The sequence below is a fragment of the Thermobia domestica genome, chromosome 16 (genome assembly GCF_964235325.1).
Source record: "Thermobia domestica chromosome 16, izTheDome1.hap1.1, whole genome shotgun sequence".
Lineage (NCBI taxonomy): Eukaryota > Metazoa > Arthropoda > Insecta > Zygentoma > Lepismatidae > Thermobia > Thermobia domestica.
This window is the reverse complement of record NC_137469.1, coordinates 135,050,439-135,071,422: the sequence shown is the minus strand read 5'-3', so window position 1 is coordinate 135,071,422 and position 20,984 is coordinate 135,050,439. Positions and strand designations below refer to the sequence as shown.

General features: G+C 37.6%; 1 protein-coding gene across 1 annotated transcript in view; it reads right to left on the bottom strand.

Annotated features, from left to right (window-relative positions):
• LOC145672623 (fatty acyl-CoA reductase 1-like) overlaps nt 1–20,984 on the bottom strand; it is a 202,143-nt gene that overhangs the window by 36,261 nt on the left and 144,898 nt on the right. The window contains exon 6 of the mRNA XM_081741783.1: nt 6,462–6,624. Coding sequence (XP_081597909.1) covers nt 6,462–6,624 — 163 coding nt within the window. The remainder of the gene's footprint in view (nt 1–6,461; nt 6,625–20,984) is intronic.

Genomic DNA, 20,984 nt, shown 5'->3' with positions numbered 1-20,984 from the left:
TCTGTTTTGGCGAGGAAACATGATATTATAAATTTTGCACGGTACTCAAACTTAACTTTCTAAAAAATATATGTTTCAGTAATATTTTCACTATTCATAATTATCTTTTTTTTAAATAAACGTTCTTTAGGGCCCCTGAGGCCCGGTTAAATAACTTTTATTCCGGCTCTGTTTCTGTGAAGAAACATATCATTATACACTTTTGCACGGTACTGAAACTTGACTTTCTAAAAATATATTTTAATAATATTTTCATTGGTCGCTACTTTTTTTTCAAAATTAGCGTTCTTTCGGGCCCCTGGGACCTGTTTAAATATCTTTTTATCCGGCTCTATTTTGGTGAAAAAATATAACATAATATTATACAACTTTGCACGGTACTCAATATTAATTTTCTTTTAAAAAAAATCGGCCGTCTTCGGCCCACCCTAATGTACAGTCCCCGCCCTTCAATATTAAAGGATCTCCTACTCTCCCAAGACTGCAAAACTAAAGACCACCTGACTAACGCCATCTGCGATTTTTTCCACCTGATTATTTCTGGTGATGTGCCCATTGAAATTAGACCTATTTTCTTTGGAGCATCACTATTAGCTTTGAGGAAGAAACGTGGCGGCATTCGTCCCATCGGAATAGGCAATGTGTGTGGATTATCAGCCAAAATCATTTGCCATAGAATTAGAGAACCTGTAACACATTTTCTATCCCCACACCAACTGGGAGTTTGCGTCCTACATGGAGCAGAAGCAGCAGTCCACGCTGCTCGTATATACTACTCTTTTCCACACCATCAGGAGAAAGCGTTTCTGAAGATAGACTTCAGAAACGCTTTTAACGAGTTGAATCGTGACTCTATGCTCGTACAGGTAAAAAAACAGTTTTCCATCAATTTATCGATACGTCCATCAGTGCTACTACGAACAACTTATACTTAGGAGACGAAATAATCCTCTCTCAGCGTGGAGTACAACAAGGCGACCCTCTTGGCCCTGGTTTGTTCGCACTAACTTTACAATCCATCGTTAACAGTATCAATACGGAACTGAACATATGGTATTTGGATGACGGGACTGTAGCTGGAGACAAGGATACAGTACTAGAGACATTAGAAATGATTCGTAGACGGGCTAAGGAGATCGGATTGCAAATGAATTTCTCTAAATGTGAGCTCAGCTTTCTCGGAGTCTCCAATGAGCAGTCTAATAACATCTTCAAGCTGTTTGACGAAGCCGCGCCTGGGATTCAAAGAATGTCGACAGATGACGCCAGCTTATTAGGAGCAGCATTATCTAATGAGGCAACGAACAATATTAAAAGACAAAATTTCTAAATTAGAATTCTTCTTTACACGTCTTTCCTTGATTTCAGCTCACTCTGCCTTTTACGTACTACGTGCCTCATTGTCCATGCCAAGGCTGCTATACTTTCTTCGCTGTGATCCTTTTTGGCGGGATGCTTATTTTCTGGAATGCTATGACACCACCTTGAAAACCGGTCTAGAATCTATCCTGAATTGTTCACTCAACAATAACTCTTGGTTGCAGGCGTCCCTCCCTGTTAACCACGGAGGTTTCGGCATTCGCCGCGCCGCGCCTATTTCATCCTTTCTGTCTTCATTCTATGGCGCCAAGCCATTGATCGAGACTCCATTATCCAACAAAGATCGTAGCCTGGTATCGGATTCGGATGACAACGACAGCATATCTAAGTGGTCATCTATAATGGGATCAGATCCCCCTGATCTTGATAAGAGAGGACTACAATCCTCTTGGGACGATCTTCTTATAAATCATCACTTTTCAGCTCTACTTCTAGTAGGGGAGCTTAAGGCAAAAAAATGGCCAAACCCTGCACTTTGTGTTAAAAAGGTGCCACTCGGATATGTTGTTCCCCTGATCCAACTAAACAGGAATCGAAGTGGCCCCACTCCGACAGGTGGCCAGAATCCAATATGGCGGCTATCAAAGATGGCCGCCTCTGCGAATTCATAGTGTTGGTTTTAGAGGCATATATCTCCTTAACTAATAGTCCAATCTTCACGATTCAAAAACTAAACGACGTAGAAGATAACAGGGTCTAATAAATTGGCAAAAGTTTTTACCTAACACTGAAATTAACACCTACAGAAATTATTTAATTTGAAACTTTACATTTGTTATGATAAAGTTTACTCATATTTTTTAAAATAACAAGTAAACGACTGGGATTATCGAAAACAATGTCGTATAACTTTTTAAAGAGTGTTAAATTATCTTTCGTTTGGTGTATATTTCATTCAGATTGGTTAATAAACAACGAAGTTATGACAATTTAACGATTCTCAATGAGTCGATTGATTTTCCCAAATGTCGAGCGAGAGTTCATTTACTGTAATAAAACATCACTGATGGATGCTGTATTGTACAAAACAAATCATTCTCTTGTGATGTATTCTTCATAAGTCCCATTTTCACCAAAGCACAAGACAGCCTGACCGAGCCCGGTTATATGAACCCAACATGGCGGCCATTAATTATCATCCATAAAGATGAGTCTTTTTCGAAATATTTATTGAAGTATCTAGATTTATAAACAAGTACGACAAAGTAATAGCAAACATTTTTCTCTCCCCCATGCTTCTGCCCCACAGAGTAAGTATGGGAAGGAATGAACTCCAAATCATGTTTCGAAATACGTCAAAAGAATCGGATAGAACTGAGTGTTTAAAAAACTTGGAGTAATAACAACTGCACTATTCTCGAAGTATTTCCATTGAAAGTAGCAATGGCGTAAATTTCGTGTAATGTTTCGGCGGGAATAGTTCTGCATCACACAAAAAGAAAAAGTTTGAGGCTCGTTCGCAATTCTTCTGTTACCAAGATGTCGTCAATTCAAAATTAGCGATGTTTTTAAATTGTACAAAACACGGTTAATGACGATTATGAAAAAGCCTGAATCAGAAGAAATAGAAGTTCATAGTACAAGATTTCGTGAAAGGATTCTTCGTCACAGGCCTGAGCTAACAGCTCATCTATCCGGGAGAGGTGTTTTGCTTTCAGAAGGATCTGACATAATAAGTGAGCTGGAGAAAGACATTGAAGATGCTATGGCACTAAGTCGTGTTGTTAAGATGCTTCGAAAGGATATGGCAAACCACAAGAGTCATTTTGCAGGAAAATTTGAGAATCACTGCCAGGAAGATTCTGTTCCTCCTTCACTAATAGCTGCTGGTAATATGTTGCTTTATGATTCATCTGTCACCCCTGGTAGCAACGCAAGTCAAGCAACTTCAAGTTTATCGCCTGATAGCAAGCCAACTTATATTTTATAACTTCTATCAGAGAGCAGGTGATATTGAAACAGAAGCAGCAAGGCATAAAGCAATCGCGAGCCACCTCTTCCTCTCTATGTTGAGCTGAGCGTGTATGTTAAAACTCGTAAAAAATCTCTCATAAATGAACTGCATTCACAAGGCAATTCGTCTATACGTATACAGAAAATATCTTTAAGTCTTTCTCAGTGCTTGATAAATCAGTGACGAAATGGGTTTGTCCTTCCAATCTTCGTCGAGGTATTTTAACCGTTGCAGAATTAGATAATATTGACTACAATCCTTCTAGCACAACATCTAAGGATTCTTTTCATGGTATGAGCATTTCTATTTTCCAGCATCCTTCTAAAGATAACCGTGGCATTCAACGTGACCAGGTCTCACTGGATAAGTGAATATAAAAATGAAAACTGCTCCTGCTCTCGCCGATAATTATGCTCTAATACAGAGATGCAAATAAGCAACAAAATTTTACTCACCCAAGAAAAAAGCTACTAGCCTACATCCCACAATAGAAATTATTTACTTAGCTTGGTTATGATATTAAATACTCGCCCGCACCGATGAACCACTCGCCCCGGGCGAGTGGTTATTTGCATCCCTGCTCAAGTACCTCCTGCTTATATCATTAATAAGGAACCAGTTTTATCTCAACAGAATCCGCAGTTTGTAGAGAAAGTTCTTCCGCGAAATTGATTTTTCGCAGAAGAAAAAACTGGGAGTATTGGCTTGAAGCATGCTTAAAAAATGACACTATTTGCACTTGGTCTGTACACCATGCCTCGAAAACTGAAACTCTGCAAATGCCAAGTATATGCTGCCTGCTTCCGTTGTTTAAGGGAGACTCTAAATCTGTTGCTATGATACGGCACGAAATGAATGTTCTACGAGAACTTACAGACAAAGTCAACAAAGGACAAGTTCCGGATCTTGTAATGGATCAACCACTATTTGCCTTGGGGAAATGAATTCAATGGAATTGGCCAGAGTTATATGGCGAAGATCGTCAAATTCTGATGCTGAGAGGATTGCACATCGAACAAACCTTCTTGCATCTTATGGTTAGATGCAAGTGGTTGGGTAGAAATTTTATACAAGTCAGATGTAGCAACACCAGGAACCGCTGACAGTATATTGAAAGTAACTCATATTACCAAAGCTCGTTTTGCTCATCAGGTTACTCTGACAGTTTTGCATCATTTGCTGCGTGATGCATATCAGAATTCTTCATCAGGGCAATCTTTCAATGACTGGTATACTGAAAAGGAATCTTCGTGACCAACGTTTAAGTTTTGGATAATATATTACAGTCTCGTGATTTTACTCTTAATTTACATCAGAGCCATACGTCAAGGAAATTTTAAGCTCTACATTGAAACACTAAAACTAATGGCAGAATTGTTTTTCGCAATGGACCACCTTAACTATGCTCGTTGGCTTCCCGTTCGCATTTTTGATTTGAAGAAGTTTGAAGAAACACATCCTGAGATTATGATTTCGAAATGGGTTACTTTGTGATAAGAAAGACATCAAAACCTTTCTCTGCAATAGCTATAGATCATCTTACGAACAGAATAACAAAATTATAAAAGGGGATGACGGAGTGATTAGTCTCTTACACGACGACAATGCTCTTGTCAAATGGATGGCAGCTGGATCAGAAATTAGTAGACTAATTAATGAATTCAAATAATGAATATGATCCTGATAATAAGCACCATGAAGATTACTCGTTGATGCAAGAAAGATTTAAATCGTCCGTTGGAAAGATGAAAGAAGTTTTCGTCGAATTGGGGAATCCGTTTGAAGAAAATAGTGGACTTGATAATGTTGCTTCCAGAATCATCTATAGCGGTGATACAATTGAATCCGTATATTCAACAGAAGAAAACGGGTCTAATATGTACAAAGAATTTGTGCAAGAAAGATTAGTAGAATGTACCAAGCCATTCTTTTCGCCCATAAAAAAAAATCTCTAGTGCTTCGTTCTTCCCTTCAAAAGAATAAAACAAATACAAATGAAATAAAATTACTTAAGATGGACGTTGAGCTATTCTCTCGCTTACTACGCGTCAGTCAAACAAGACGACTTGACTTGGATGAATTCTTTCAACCAATTCCACAGTCTCTCTGCCATAATTCACAATCCTCAAAAAAGTCCGACTTAGTTATGCTTCTAGAGAGTGCAGCCAACATCAAAGAAGAACACTTTCCTAATTCTTGTGATGTTTTGTTATTTGATGGAGCAATTTTGGTTCACATTTTGCAACCAGTATCAGTAGAAACATTTTGTGATTATTTCCAGTGTAATTTCTTCAAATATGTTCAAAGAGAAACAGACACATTCCATGCAAAGCAAGTGGATCTGATATGGGATAGATACTCTTCAAAGAGCATAAAATCTTCCACAAGAGAAAGCAGGGATGTAGGAATAAGGACAAAAGTAACACCAACTACACCAATTCCTAGGAAGTGGAACGATTTCCTTCGTAATGATGCAAATAAATGAGAACTGTTCCTTTTTCTTGGAAAGTCTATGTGTGAAAAGGAAGGAAGTAACTTTGAGGTAGTAACCAGTAATGGATATCACATAGAAACTTCAAGAAATCTTCCAACATTTTCAAACAAATCATCAGAAAATCATTTAGAAGAAGCTGATAGTAGGATCATGTTACATTGCTTTGATGCAGCATTAAATGCACACAAGAAGATAGTAATCCGCACAGTAGACACAGATGTTGTAATACTTGCTGTATCGTTTTTCTAGGACTTTGAGCGACACGGTTTAGAAAAATTATGGATATCTTTCGGCACCAAGAAACATAATTGATTTTTCCCAGTTCATCATATTTCAAAAGCATTAGGAAAAGAAAAATCAACTGCGTTACGAGGCCTCCACGCGTTTACAGGATGATACAGTGTCATACTTTCTTCTCGAACATGGACAATTATAAGCATAGAAAACACGGCTTTTGTATCCTGAGGTGACGACAGCTTTCCTAACTATTTCACATCCTGTAATCAACATAGGCAAAGATTGTTTTAATTCACTGCAACGATATGGTGTCCTATTATATTCAAAAACAAGTGAAAATTTTAAAGTTAATGAAACCCGGCGAGAATTCTTTTTGAAAAAGGTCAGACCTCTTACTGCACTTTCTCCAACTTGTGATGCTTTGCTTCTTCACACCAAGCGTACAGCATACCAAGCTGGACAAATCTGGGGCCAGGCAATGAAGAAGACAGCACATATTCCTTCACCAGTAACTGGGGATGGACTGACAATGGAAGTGAACTTTCTCCAACATGGACTTCTATTCCAGTTGTATACGAAACATATAGGAAACTCTTTTTGAAATGTGCCTGCAAGACATGTACCCCAAGATGTCGTTGTAGAAGTGCAAGCGTCCCGTGTTGTTTTTTTGTTCTCTGTATAGGGGAACATGTGGAAAGGCGATTTAAACTGAAAACGAAGATCCAGACCAATAGAACTTTCATGTAAGTAGCACTCATTATTTTTGAAAATTCAGTTGATACACAGTAAATTTACACCTCGTTGGAAACTTATCAATAAATAGATAAACTTAAAGGTATGACTCTTTATAGAGTAGCTTGTACAAAAGTAATATTAACTGTTCGTCGAAATCATAAAACTGTTTGCACACATAGAAAATCCAAAAGATATATTGTGAATTTCAAATTAACGAACCAAGTGTTTGTGTTGTGTTTCTGCTGTTACAATACGAAAGAAATTATTTACTTTCTAATTTATAACAATATATTGCTTTATGTAATTTCCTTATAATATTGTAAGGAATATAAAGCCAATGTCTATGGTTTAAAGACATGAATTTATTTCTTAGTCTTCCTGTGCAGTTCTCTTTCAATTCAGATAAAACAATAAAACTTTTCTATCGTGACGCTACGCACGTAATTTCTTAAGATAAAAGTGAATAGTAATAGAATAGGTGATATTCCGTATTCGTTTACAAATCTAGATACTCGGGTCAATATTTCGAAAGAAACTAATTTTTATGAATCATAATTAATGGCCGCCATATTGGATTCATAACCGAGCTTGGTCAGTAGGCCCGTAGCCAGTCCAAAAATGTAGGGGGCGGCGAACCAGCCATATTATAGTTCATTTGCAAGCCTACCGTGAAAATTTTAGAGGACAAGTAAAAATTTAGGGGGGCCCGGCTCCCTAGACCCCCCTGGATACGGGCCTGTTGGTCAGGCTTACTTTGTGCTTCTGGTGAAAGTGGGACTTATGAAGAATACATCACAAGAGAATGATTTGTTTTGTACAATACAGCATCCATCAGTGATGTTTTATTACGATAAATGAACTCTCGCTCGACATTTGGGAAAATCAATCGACTCATTGAGAATCTTTAAATTGTCATAACTTCGTTGTTTATTAACCAATCTGAATGAAATATACACCAAACGAAAGATAATTTAACACTCTTTAAAAAGTTATACGACATTGTTTTCGATAATCCCAGTCGTTTACTTGTTATTTTAAAAAATATGAGTAAACTTTATCATAACAAATGTAAAGTTTCAAATTAAATAATTTCTGTAGGTGTTAATTTCAGTGTTAGGTAAAAACTTTTGCCAATTTATTAGACCCTGTTATCTTCTACGTCGTTTAGTGTTTGAATCGTGAAGATTGGACTATTAGTTAAGGAGATATATGCCTCTAAAACCAACACTATGAATTTGCAGAGGCGGCCATCTTTGATAGCCGCCATATTGGATTCTGGCCACCTGTCGGAGTGGGGCCACTTCGATTCCTGTTTAGTTGGATCAGGGGAACAACATATTTGAGTGGCACCCTTTTAACACAAAGTGCAGGATACTTCCCCTAAGCTCCCCTACTATTCAGTCATCCGATAACCCAGAAGATAAGACCAGACTCCTAGCTACATCATCTCCAGAAGCAGGCGCTTGGCTCCATGTTATCCCCGTCCCTTCTTTAGGATTACATCTTCCCAATGACAGTTTTTGAATTGCCAGTTCACTGCGTTTGGGAGCAGATGTTTGCAAGCAACACAGATGTCCTGCCTGTAGAAGTGTCGTAAACAAGAAGGGTCTTCATGGACTCTCCTGTGCCAATAGTGCGGGCAGACATTCACACCACTCAACGACATTATGATGAGGGCACTAATTTCAGCAGGCGTTCCTTCTATACGCGAACCGCTGGCATGCACTCGTGCAGACGGTAAGAGGCCAGATGGTATGACCCTAATACCGTGGACGAAAGGAAAAGCACTTCTATGGGATTTTACTTGTTCCGACACCTTCGCCCCTTCAAATCTACATTCTTCCTCAGCACAAGCTGGCAATGTGGCTGCTCGCCGTGAAACAGAAAAACGCAAGAAGTACAGCAATTTACTCGACAAATAAAATTTTGTCGCTATAGCTATCGAATCAGGTGGTTCATGGGGTCCCGAAGGCCTTCACTTTATAAAAGAAATCGATCACCGCGTTTATTTATCGTCAGGAGACGCTAGAGCAACCTCTTTTCTACTACAACGCATCAGTATGGCAGTACAAAGAGGGAACATTGCATCAGTTTTGGGAACGCTACCCTCTGGTAAGGAACTGGAGGAGACTTTTTTTTTTTTTTTTTTTTGTAATCATCTCGGCGAAAGTTTGAAAGTGCTGTTGCTACGTTTATCACAGTAATGTATATTATTTGATAATTATATTTTTGTTAGATCAATTGTAGGTGAAGAAAATATTGATCACAGATGTCTGTAGTGGAAGATGTAAATTTCTTGTTGATGTAAGAGTTGTATCTAGCTCCGTGATTCAGATCAGGCCCGTATCCGGGGGGGTCTAGGGGGGCCGGGTCCCCTCTAAATTTTGGCTGCCCCCCTAAAATTTTCATGATAAACTGGCAAATGAACTATAATATGGTAATGAACTATAATATGGTTGCATCGGGCCCCCCCAACTTCAGTCGGGCCTCCCTACATTTTTGGGCTAGCTACAGGCCTGATTCAAATTGTATCTAAATTGGTTTCATTTTTCCAATTTCTTGTATCAAAAGAAATTATTTTAAACAGTGGAATATATATATATATATATATATATATATATATATATATATATATATATATATATATATATATATATATATATATATATATATATATTATATACGTATTGATTTTAGTATATCTCTCCCTCCTCCTCCTCCCCTTCGTTGCTCCGTCAAAGTGAAATGATAAGAAAAAACACCCCAGGCACGAACCTCATCTATGTTGAATATTTTATCAAGATTGATCGTTTGGTTGAAGAATTACTACGTTTTATTTACTTTTTTATGATTCCTTATCCTCCTTCTCCCCTAAATTCTACCGTCAAAGTAAATAGCTAAAAACACTCCAATTTCAGAACTGCATCTACGTCAAAAATTTTATCGAGATTGGTAGGGCGGTTCAAGATTTTAAGAGTCACAAATATAGTCCTTTCAATTTTATAACATAGATTAGCCTTTGCTTAAGACCCCCGCGTTTGCTCGACCTACGGCCTCGCTTCTCTTACGGATTAGCCTTTGCATCAACAGTGAATTTCGTGCATTTCCTCTTCATTTTTATTCTATTTGTCCAGTTGTTGGCTTCTCCCCCACACACCCGTCTTTGCTCGGCCTACGGCCTCTTAAACCCACATCTACCGAATTTCAAGTTTCTTTCCCTATTTCAACCATCTAAAGGATAAGATTTTCTACCCCAAGAAAACGCATATTTAATTAACATTTGGATTTTTTCTTCATCTCCCTTTAGACCAATTAAAAATTAAAATTATTCACTTTTGGCAATTTTCCTGTAGGTGGCCAGAAGGTTACAATCATGCCAAATTTCATCATTCTAATCCTGCCGGAAATGCCTAAACATTTTGGGGTGTACAGGACTTCGCATATTAATAACATGGAAAAGATTTTTCAGTTCCCCATAAAACCACTCTAAATTTGGAAATTTTTATTTTTACTGATTTACTTCCGTAACGATAACGTAAACGTACAAGCATGCCGAATTTCACGTTTGTATTCCAATTCCAAGTAGGCCTACCTAAAACATGGAATTATAGGTCAAAAAAATACCCGTTTAAATAACATGGAAAAATTCTTCATTTCCCGTTTAGACCCCCTAAAAATTAAAAATATTCACTTTTGGCAATTTTCCTGTCGGTTGGTCCCAGAAAGCTACAATCATGCCAAATTTCAACTTTCCACGTCAACCGAAAGTAACCCTTTAATTTATGTCAGTTCATGGAGTTTTATATATAGTTATGATTTAAAGCAGTGCCGTAGCTCAAAATAGTCTCAGTGCAGTTCTCGGAAGTAATGTAACGCAAGTAACGCATTACTTGTAACGCGTTACTTTTTAAGTAACGTTTCCTAGGAACGTGTTACATTTTTTGCAAAGTAACCGTGACGGTAACGCGTTTCGCGTTACATTTCAGATGAGTAACTACAATATATGTATTTTTTTTTTTTTCGGAAACAAATGTCTTTCCTGTAAGTGAATTTCTCAGAATGAAACAATCAAGCATGAACTACGTATGTCAGTGACCGACAGTCATCGACACACACAGAAACAGATAAGTTCGTAGTGCCATTTGCTGTTTTTTGAAGATGAGGACAGTCTTAGGGTAATCACGTGTACTGATTGCAAACACCTGGAAGATTTTGTCGTGGATTTTGACAGCTCCAAATCAATGCATTCGGTGAGTGAACTAGGAGTGCAATGATACCGGTAGTCTATTTCACTTTGATTGGTGGTGTTTTTTTTAAAGATGAAGAACGAAAATATTTTACCGTTCGAACATTTGAAGGAATACTTTATATATATACTAATAACATATATATATATATATATATATATATATATATATATATATATATATATATATATATATATATATATATAGAGAGAGAGAGAGAGAGAGAGAGAGAGAGAGAGAGAGAGAGAGAGAGAGAGAGAGAGAGAGAGAGAGAGAGAGAGAGAGAGAGAGAGCTGAGGATGATGGTGGCCAGAATTTAAAAGTAAAGTGTCTGAAGTGCCCCGGCGGAAAATATCAACAACTAGGGTGTCATAATTAACGATTTACAGTAAGGGGTTAATATGAATAAACTGTTCTGATGAGCAGGCCTACTTTATCACTAGAAAATAGTTTGCTGATGCTATGTAATATTGGACTTCTTTCAGATCAGTTTGCTTATCGTGGAGTCCCGTTGATTATAGAGTTTGAAACTAGCTTTAAAAAGCATGTATCGATTTTAGAGTTACTGGCAAGTTTTGATTCACCCACAGTTCATGTGTTCTCATTTTATTAGTTGTAGTGTAATGTTTCTCTATATTCTGTACTTTTAATTTTACATAACAACATTGTTATTATTATATAATTAGTTTAGCAGAATAATAATAAGCAACCATTTTTCCTAACGCATAGGGATGAGCAAGAGTCAAGCTCAAACTCGACTCGACTCGAATTCAAGTCGAGTTTTGAGTCAAGTCAAAGGTAATATTCTCGAGTCGAGTTTCGAGCCGATTCAGTTTTTCGCGTCGAGTTTGATAAATGGCTCGTTCGTTTTAACTCGTCTTGAAATCATGGCCTGATTACACTGGAAAGCGAAAGCCATGAGAAATGTAAGCTAAACGTTAATATGGAATACTTTTAGTGTTGCTCACGTGAGGAGACACTGTTCGCATCTCGTCTCGATAGCAAGACCACAAGAGATTTTTATAACAAGCTCAGCTGGGCTCGGCTCAACTGAGAAGATGGCTCAAGCCAACTCGCTTGGGGTGAACCATCGGCTCGAGCTGGCTTGGTAGGGATGAGTTATATGCTCGGTTCGGCTCAACTGAGCCGAGGGCTTTAGCCGAGTCGGTTGGGTGAACTGTTGGCTCGGCTTACTTCTCGGTTCGGGTCGATAGAGAATGAGCTGTGAGCCGAGCTGCTGGAGTCGTTGACAATTCTAAACCCGGGCCGAGCAGTTTTGAAGATATTTGGCCAGTGCCCTATAACTTTTAACAGTGTTTGGCTCGAGCCCGAATACTCAACTTAGACTCTCAACCCAAATTCAGAAGCTCGTAAACCATGTCCTTTACTCCTAGACTTCACGACTACCGAGGTTGGCAATGAACTAGTTTTTTTAGTATTCAAATACAAGCCGCCTATCTTTCATGTTTATATACAGTGTTATTATTATTATTATTATTATTATTATTATTATTATTATTATTATTATTATTATTATTATTAATAGTAATAATAATAATAATAATAATAATAATAATAAATTGTTGTAGTAGTGTATATTGTCTATGTAATATACTTGAAGAATGTACTCGAAATTACAAACCGGATTTGGCTCGACTCAACTCGAAACTGGACCCCAATTCTAGGCGAGTTGGAGGAAATTTTTCGAACCGAGTTCTCGGGTCGAGCTCAAAGATGTCTGTTTCTAGTCGAATCGAGTTTCAAAGAAAACTCGCTCTAACTCGCTTGTGCCCATCCCTACGAGTACCGTAGTATGGCATTTTATTAATGTTACATTATATGAAAATGTTCATATATCAAGTAAAAATTTGTCCTTGCATTTACATAAAGCAATTCAGAACGTGCAATAATAGTAATAATAATAGTAATAATAATAATAATAATAATAATAATAATAATAATAATAATAATAATAATAATAATAATAATAATAATAATAATAGTAATAATAAGGGCGGCGGTAATTTCGTCACCAAAATATTGCCATATAGGTAATTTCGTCACCGAAAATTTTGTCACGATAATTTCATCACGGGTTTCTTTTAGAGCATAATACAAGTACAAAGAATGAACTCGAAAAAGTTTTTGAAGTTGTTTTCTTTAATCTTCAACTGAAGCAAAACTATGCAGCATAATCAAAATAGATTATTATTAAATAAAGAGTTACATACTTTAGATATCGTATTTGAGACAAGAGATAAAAGTTTCCAGTAATTCTATCACAGAAATATTATCATATAGGAAATTTTGTAACGGTTATTTTTTCATCTTTCTTGAACTAAGTAGAGGCAAACAAATGACCAAAACAGTTTACGTTATCTTAATCAAACTTGGAAAACAATTCAGTTCGTGTTGAACTCTACAAAATTGAAGTTTCGGGTACTCGACGCAAGTGCAAGCACCAGTAGAAGAAAATAATGCCAGCTTCAGCAAATGTTGAAAGCACCGCAGGAGCGTCATTTCAGATTTTGCTTGGGGGGGGCAAGACCCCTTCATATAAGCAAAATTTCGCGTTTTTACTAAATCTCTACTATTCTATTGATAAAATCTATATAGATCTCAAACTCAGGGGGGGCAATTGCCCCTCCCTGCTCTCCCTAAATGACGCCCCTGCACAGGCAACATGGAAACTAATGGGTTTATATATATCACCATTTACAAATATTAAGTTTCGCCAATATCAAAATTTTAGAACAGAAAATAGCAAACAAGTATAGGAAGATATGTCAATCCGTTTATTTTCCCGCAAACTGGACGAAAATTTGCATCGTACTTGTACCATTCTCTGAGCCCAAACTCTTGGAACTTCCTCCACGTTAACTGTCATGTGAAAAGAGTGATCGCTTTTAGGAGCTATTAAAAGAAGAATATTATATTTGAACTCTGAGTAAACATTGGCAAATTGTTATTGCATATATGTGAAGAAAACAAATTTATTTAAAGGAAGAGAAACGTATAAATATGTCTGGAAGTTTCCTTTAAATAGCCTTATGGAGCTATTGAGAAGTGAAACATGGATGGTGGACTGAAACTTTTCAATGGTTCCTTTAAAAAAAAGCCCTATATGTTACGGTATTTGAGCAGTACGGTACGCCCTAATGCAGAGTAAGACACAAAATTCATATGAAGAACTGTTTCGTGCGGTGATGTATCAATGTAGTGAATTTAGTGAATATGCGGACCCTGTAATTGTGGTTATGGATTTCTAGATAGCGGAAATGCAGGCTGTAAAAACAACTTTTGGAAACAACTCGTGTCCACCATCCATGTTTCACTTCTCAATAGTTGAAATATTTCACTTAGAGTTGAAACATAATATTCTTCTTTCAATAGTTCCTTGAGTAAACATTGTCAAATTGTTATTGGGTATATATGTAAAGAAAACACATTCATATAAAGGAAGAAAAACGTATATATTTCTGAAAGTTTCCTTTAAATACAGCCTTATAGAGCTATTGAGAAGTGAAACATGGATGATGGAAGGGAACTGTTCAATGGCTCCTAAAAAAAAAAAAAAAAAAAAAAAAAAAAATTGAGGTGAGACTTCCTTTACTAGGTGTACGCCCTAATACAGAGTAAGACATAAAATTCATATGAAGAACTGTTTCGTGAGGTGGCGCATCAGTGAAGTGAATTTAGTGAATATCCGGACCCTGTAACTGTGGTTATTGGATTTCGAGATAGCGGAAATGCAGGCTGTAAAAGCAACTTTTGGAAATTCAACTCGTGTACAGCGTTGCTTTTTTCACCTGACTCAGTCAACATGAAGGAACGTCGAAAAGCTTGGGCTCACAGAACGGTAGAAGAGCAATGAAAATTTTCGTCTATTTTGCGAGAAAATGAACTGATTGGCATTTCTTCCCATAGCACATGTGCATCGATTAATACAAGAGTCTTTGGAGGAAGAGCGGGAACTTCTGGACTGTTCTGATAGTACTTACGTGTCCGGCACATATCGCCGTGTTAAAGCTCGATCTGGAAATATTCGTTTACACAATGTGCCCCCTCTATATCCTCCAGACACCTGGAATGTTCACTAAGCCACCCTGAACAACAATCCTAGAACAAATAATATTTGTGAATCGTTGAACCAGAAGTTTCATCAACTGGTAGGAATATCCCACCCAACTATTTGGAGGTTTATTCGTGGAATTCAACAAGATGAAGCAACGGTTTCAACTATACTTCATCAAGATGCTGTGGACCAACAACCAAAAAAGAAAACTAAAAGAGCGTTTCAGACTTTGGAGAAACGGCTCTAGTCTTTGTGTTTAGCGTACAACGCTGGAACTAAAAGTTTGACAGATTTTTTGCTTGGTGTTTCATTTAATGTGATGCATAGTAGAAAATGAACATGTAAAATGATTATGGTATTATAACGACTTACATTTTCTTTACTCATTGTGTCATGTTCAATAAGACACTGGGCATTTTCGGTGACAAAATTACCGGTGGCGAATTTACTAAGTCAAAATTTTCGGTGATGAAATTACCTACATGCTAATATTTTGGTGACGAAATTACCGTGACGAAAATTCCGGAGACGAAATTTCCGGTGACGAAATTACCTAAGTTCTAATAATAATAATGGTAGTAATAGTAGTATGGAAAATTGAAGTCATAATTTTTTTCACATATTTAAAGTTTCGGACCTAAAAGTAACGCGTTACTTTCGAAGTAAAGTAATAGTTACTTTTTTGGAACGCGTTACATTTTAAGAAAAAGTAAAGTAACTTGTAACGCGTTACGTTTTAACAAGTAACTTACCCAACACTGTCTCAATGCATTAGCCATAGTATCAACACAGAAAATAATTGTAAAAACTAAACTTCAGAAGATATATTGACATATTGATTACTCAGAAGAACATCAGAAATGATTTCACATACGAATGAAATTGAATTTTTGTTTATGAATGGGTACTCCTTATTATGTGTAAATATGGCTACTTTCATTGGTTTTATGTTTTTTCTTATTTAGAATACTGAAAGAATTCTAGAATTATAATTTTGTAACGTCTGTGAACTTCCGAAAATTTATGTGACGAGACGCCACTGGTTCTATACTATTAGCTACATATGCATTAGATGCTATAGGTTTGAGCGTTATCAATAATGTTCATTGTCCAATCTAATAGCTATCAAACAGCAGCAAGTGGGATGATGGGGAACGACACTGGACAGAGTATGCGTTCTCGTCTTCTATGCATTGAGAGAAACCTGATCAGTGTCTAGATCGGAGGTTCGACTCCGTCTGAAGAACTGGGGCGTCTTCAACTGTTCTCAACATTTGTGTTTGTAGCTGAAATCCAAAAATAATTATTGTTAAGTGCTCACCTTTGCTGCGAGAGTCTTTGGTTTCATCCCAAGCTATGTGAGTTAGGAAGAAATCAAGTCCATTGATTTTCTCGAGCTGCTTCTGTTTCCTTCTACATTTTAATCCCACCAAAAATTTAATAATCATTAACTTTAGTTAATCATTCGTTTCCTTCAGCCTAAAGGGTATAAGCGTAGGTCATAAAACTAGAGACTTCATTTAGTTTAGTTTATTTTTTGAAATTGGAAACCTGGAACTGAATAGAAGATGAAGCTACAAGACTTAACTTGCCATCAAATAATTAATAACAGTCATAATTCTCTATGGAAATCATTATCTTTGTTTTAATCTCGCGTTGTGATGAAAGGTGATGAACGTCCTGCGTAAAGAACTAGTGACCTTTGGAAATAAAGCACAGAAATAATGTTTAATATACGTACTTGTTCTCGGACAATCAGCCAGGTTAATTCCACGTCGTCCTACGTTTCGAGAACTGACAACATTGTTCTCGTCTCTAGGGTGAAGTATGAGCGAACAAAACCAGAAGCTTTTATTATATAGATGCTGGCAGGAAGGAGACAGAGTTTGATTGGTCAATGGCGATGTCCCATCAGTCTGTGGCCTTAATTGTGATTGACTGGTTGATTCGGCCGTGATTTTTTTTTTCGTAGGACTTATACGTTTTCTTCCAATGAGGGAAAATCATGTTTGGCTGAGTTAAAGACCAGTATCCCTATTGAGATTACTGCCTTCTTTTAGCACTGGCGTGGTTAGCTTTTTAAATCTGGGAAGTTCGGATGAATCAAAACCAAAATCATCTTTCCGACAAAAGTTATATATACAAAGTGGTATAGTTTCTTTAAATATATTTGACTAGAATCTGGGGGACGCATCCCCCCTATCCCCCGTAACGACGCCTGTGCTTTTAGTATTGTTATTGCTTCCTTCACCTCTCTTTCCCAGAAGCATGAACACTATCAAAGTTGCTCTGACAATTGTAATTTTTATGCTTGCTGTTGGTTGATCTAATCGGATTGTTCTTTCCGTCGAATTTCTATTTCAGTGCTATTCAACCTTTTCTTCTCGCGTAACCGTAGACACAGTTCGCCATACAATTGTGTACACCTAAAGCTGTTTAAAAGAAATTAAATTCAAATTAACTTATTAAACTTAATACAGATGTTCTGTTGATTAAAAGGGGCAAATAGAGACACAACAAAAAGACAATCAGCGTGTGAATCAAAAGACTATGCATAGGGGGATAAAGTGCACATCCGAAAAAAATTAAAATCGGAAATTTCAATATATATATATATATATATATATATATATATATATATATATATATATATATATATATATATATATATACAGGGTGTCAAAAAATTCCACCGACAAACTTTGGGAGGTAAATCCTCTCATACGAAGAAACAAAAAAGTCTTAGTAAACATGGGTCCCGAAACGCGTTGTTTCGGAGATATAAGGCGCCGAAACCGTGGAAAATGAATCTTCAAATGCGTATATTTCAGAAACTATTCTACGTAGAGGGTGCGGTTTAAATCTCACCAACGAAGTCATACCTGCTCTTGTTAAACATGCATGTTTCATAATCTTGCAATGCCTGTGGAAGGGATTCCCCAAAGGAGCATAGGGATTCCCGAATAATCGGCCGAGTGAAGATGGCTCGAAAGGGGTATGGATGGACGACTTCCTCACCCGTTAACAGTACTTCCTGGTACCAAGACGATAACTCAAACGGATACAAAATAATGGACACTTGTATACCTGTTGTGTGTGGTTGCATAACCGCCACATACGGATGATGCCCAATAATGAATTTCGGAATGTGAAGTACTGTGAATATGCAGTCGAAGGTTCGTAGTGAGGCACGTGCGGTGTTGCTACAGCATAACACGAAGCAGAGTGCTTGAAATTGTGAAAACACATGATGCAAAGGAAACCCCCAAATAGCACGATAGCGAATACAGTCAGCACATTTCCAGATATTCGTAATGTTTAGCAATGGCTACAAATATCGTTATGTCTAGTGAACTGAGTGAATGTCACTAATGAACGAGACCCAATATTAAGTACATTACATGAATGATCTGATTAAATGTGTAAGAGATTTGTGATTTGAAATCATATGGATTATCTTAATAAGTCTGCAACTATCCACCTGATTCCAATGGTACTTGTTCATTTCAGTTGTTACATCGTTACGTGGATAAGCAAGGAAGCAACAGAAAGCAAGGTTGCACGTTGTCGCGTGTCGCGGGGTCAATCCCCACTAAGAGTCCAAGCTTTGGACTCAACAACTAAGAGATGGATCGGATCGCATTTGAAACTTTGGGTCCCGTCTCCATATAGCGCCGCTGCTGAAAAGGGACGTTGAACACCTTAACAAATAAACAATCAAACAATAAACAATTGTTATAAACGTACAATTGAATGATACTGTAGTGCGCGAATGTGATATCTAAATGAATTGGTTTAGCTCGTTAAATTAAACGTAAGTCCTGCTGCGGTTTCGTTTTCTCTTCGGGTACCCAAGCCGCTCGTGTTAACGGATTCCAAAATATGTAAACAGAACAATAAACCACCTTCATATTTTATATCTTGTCTTTATTCCTCCATTTAAAGTTACATCAAGATTGTCTTCGTGTCCATTTTGTTAGGTCTATAAGGCGGGGATGTTATTACAAAATAATAATCATAACGTCATACTCTTCTCATGTTTATTTTTGCTTACAATGCAAGATTGTCTTCGTGTCCATTTTGTTAGATCTATAAGGCGGGGACGTTATTACAAAATAATAATCATAACTTCATACTCTTCTCATGTTTATTTTTTGCTTACAATGCAACTGCTGGAGCCTCAAATCTATACGCCTATTCCAATTTAGCAACCACAGTAGATTAAGTGTAGAGAGAACCGGGTACGATCATTGTGTTCAGTAGCCGATCTTGAAAGTAAAAACTGGCGTGGAGGGGGTGTCAGTATTTTGCTATGTAAAATACGTAATTTGGACTGCGTTTTGGTATTTATGACATTAGTGATTTTCTAGTAACGCAGCAAAATTGGGGTAACCAAGGCCCCCCGACCTCACCCTAGATTCGCCACTCTTTGTTCAACCATTCTGAGTGGCTTTCTTCAGTTTCACAAGTCGAATGCCAAGATGGTACCTCTATAAACGCTCTGGCCGCAAGATCGCCTGCGTTTGTGTCTGAACTTTAGTCGTCAGATGTCATTAACTCTCATAATGTAAACAGATTTAGGCTGCACTTAAATGCACACGCAGTCGAACTCTGGAGGGTATTGTCGACCTTGAAAAACAAAAACAACATTGATTATCATTTTACTGTGTGTAAGGAAATTGGTTTCTGGTCTTCTTTAAATATTACAACATGTAAGAGGTATTTCAGTTTCACACGATAATTTTAACTGAGTCCAGAATATTCAACAAAAAGACATTGTCCTTGAAATGACAGTACATAGCGTTTTTCTTACGTCCAAAACTGTTTATAGGAACAAAAATACGATAGAAGAGATAAAATAAACATTGATTAACAGAGTCATACTGTTAGTGGGATTCGACTCTAAGCCATATGACAGACGAGCACCTAAAGAAGCTAGTCTACCGAAGACTGACGTGTATTCTGGAAGCGACTGTGCTTGTGTGCAGTGCTTACTGTCTGTGCTTTATAAAACACCGTAGTGGGAAATAGAGTTTACTTGGGCAGAATTAAGTGATATGCATCTGGCATATGGTGCAGCTTTGGGAAATGCAAGGGAGGCACAAAGACTGTATAGAGAACGTTTTCCAGAACGACGGTGCCCCCATCACACTACAATTACGTCAATTGATCGGCAGCTGCGAGAATCAGGTTCCTTACATATACACCGGCCTGATGCAGGAAGACCACGAACAGTGAGAACACCAGCATTCGAAGAGAATGTGTTGAACCAATTTGAACAAAATCCCTGAAAAAGCACGCGGGCCGTTGGACATGTGTTGCATGTTCAGCACCAGCAAATGTGGATCGTCCTACATAAAGAACATTTCTATCCATATCCCACACGTGTGCGATTTGCCCGATGGTACCTGCGGCAGTGTGAGAAGAATCCGCAGTTCGCGCGGCATGTTTTGTTCACAGATGAGAGTAGTTTTACTCGTGACGGATGTTACAATGCTCATAATAGGCATGTGTGGGCAGCAAACAATCCGCATGCAATGTTTCGCCGAGGTCATCAAGAACGATTCACAGTTAATGTGTGGGCCGGAATAGTGAATAATGTCTTAGTAGGATCTTATGTATTACCTCCACGACTGAACATGCATACTTACAGTGTGCTTCTTTCAGAGGTGCTCTCGGAACTGCTAGAAAATGTCCCCCTTGCAGTCCGGCGACAAATGTGGTTCCAGCATGACGGAGGTCCACCCCATCGGCCGCGGCGTGTTCAAAATGTACTTTCTGATATGTTTGGGAATCGATGGATCGGGCATGCTGGTCCTGTAGCATGGCCTCCTAGATCACCGGATATGTCACGTATGGACT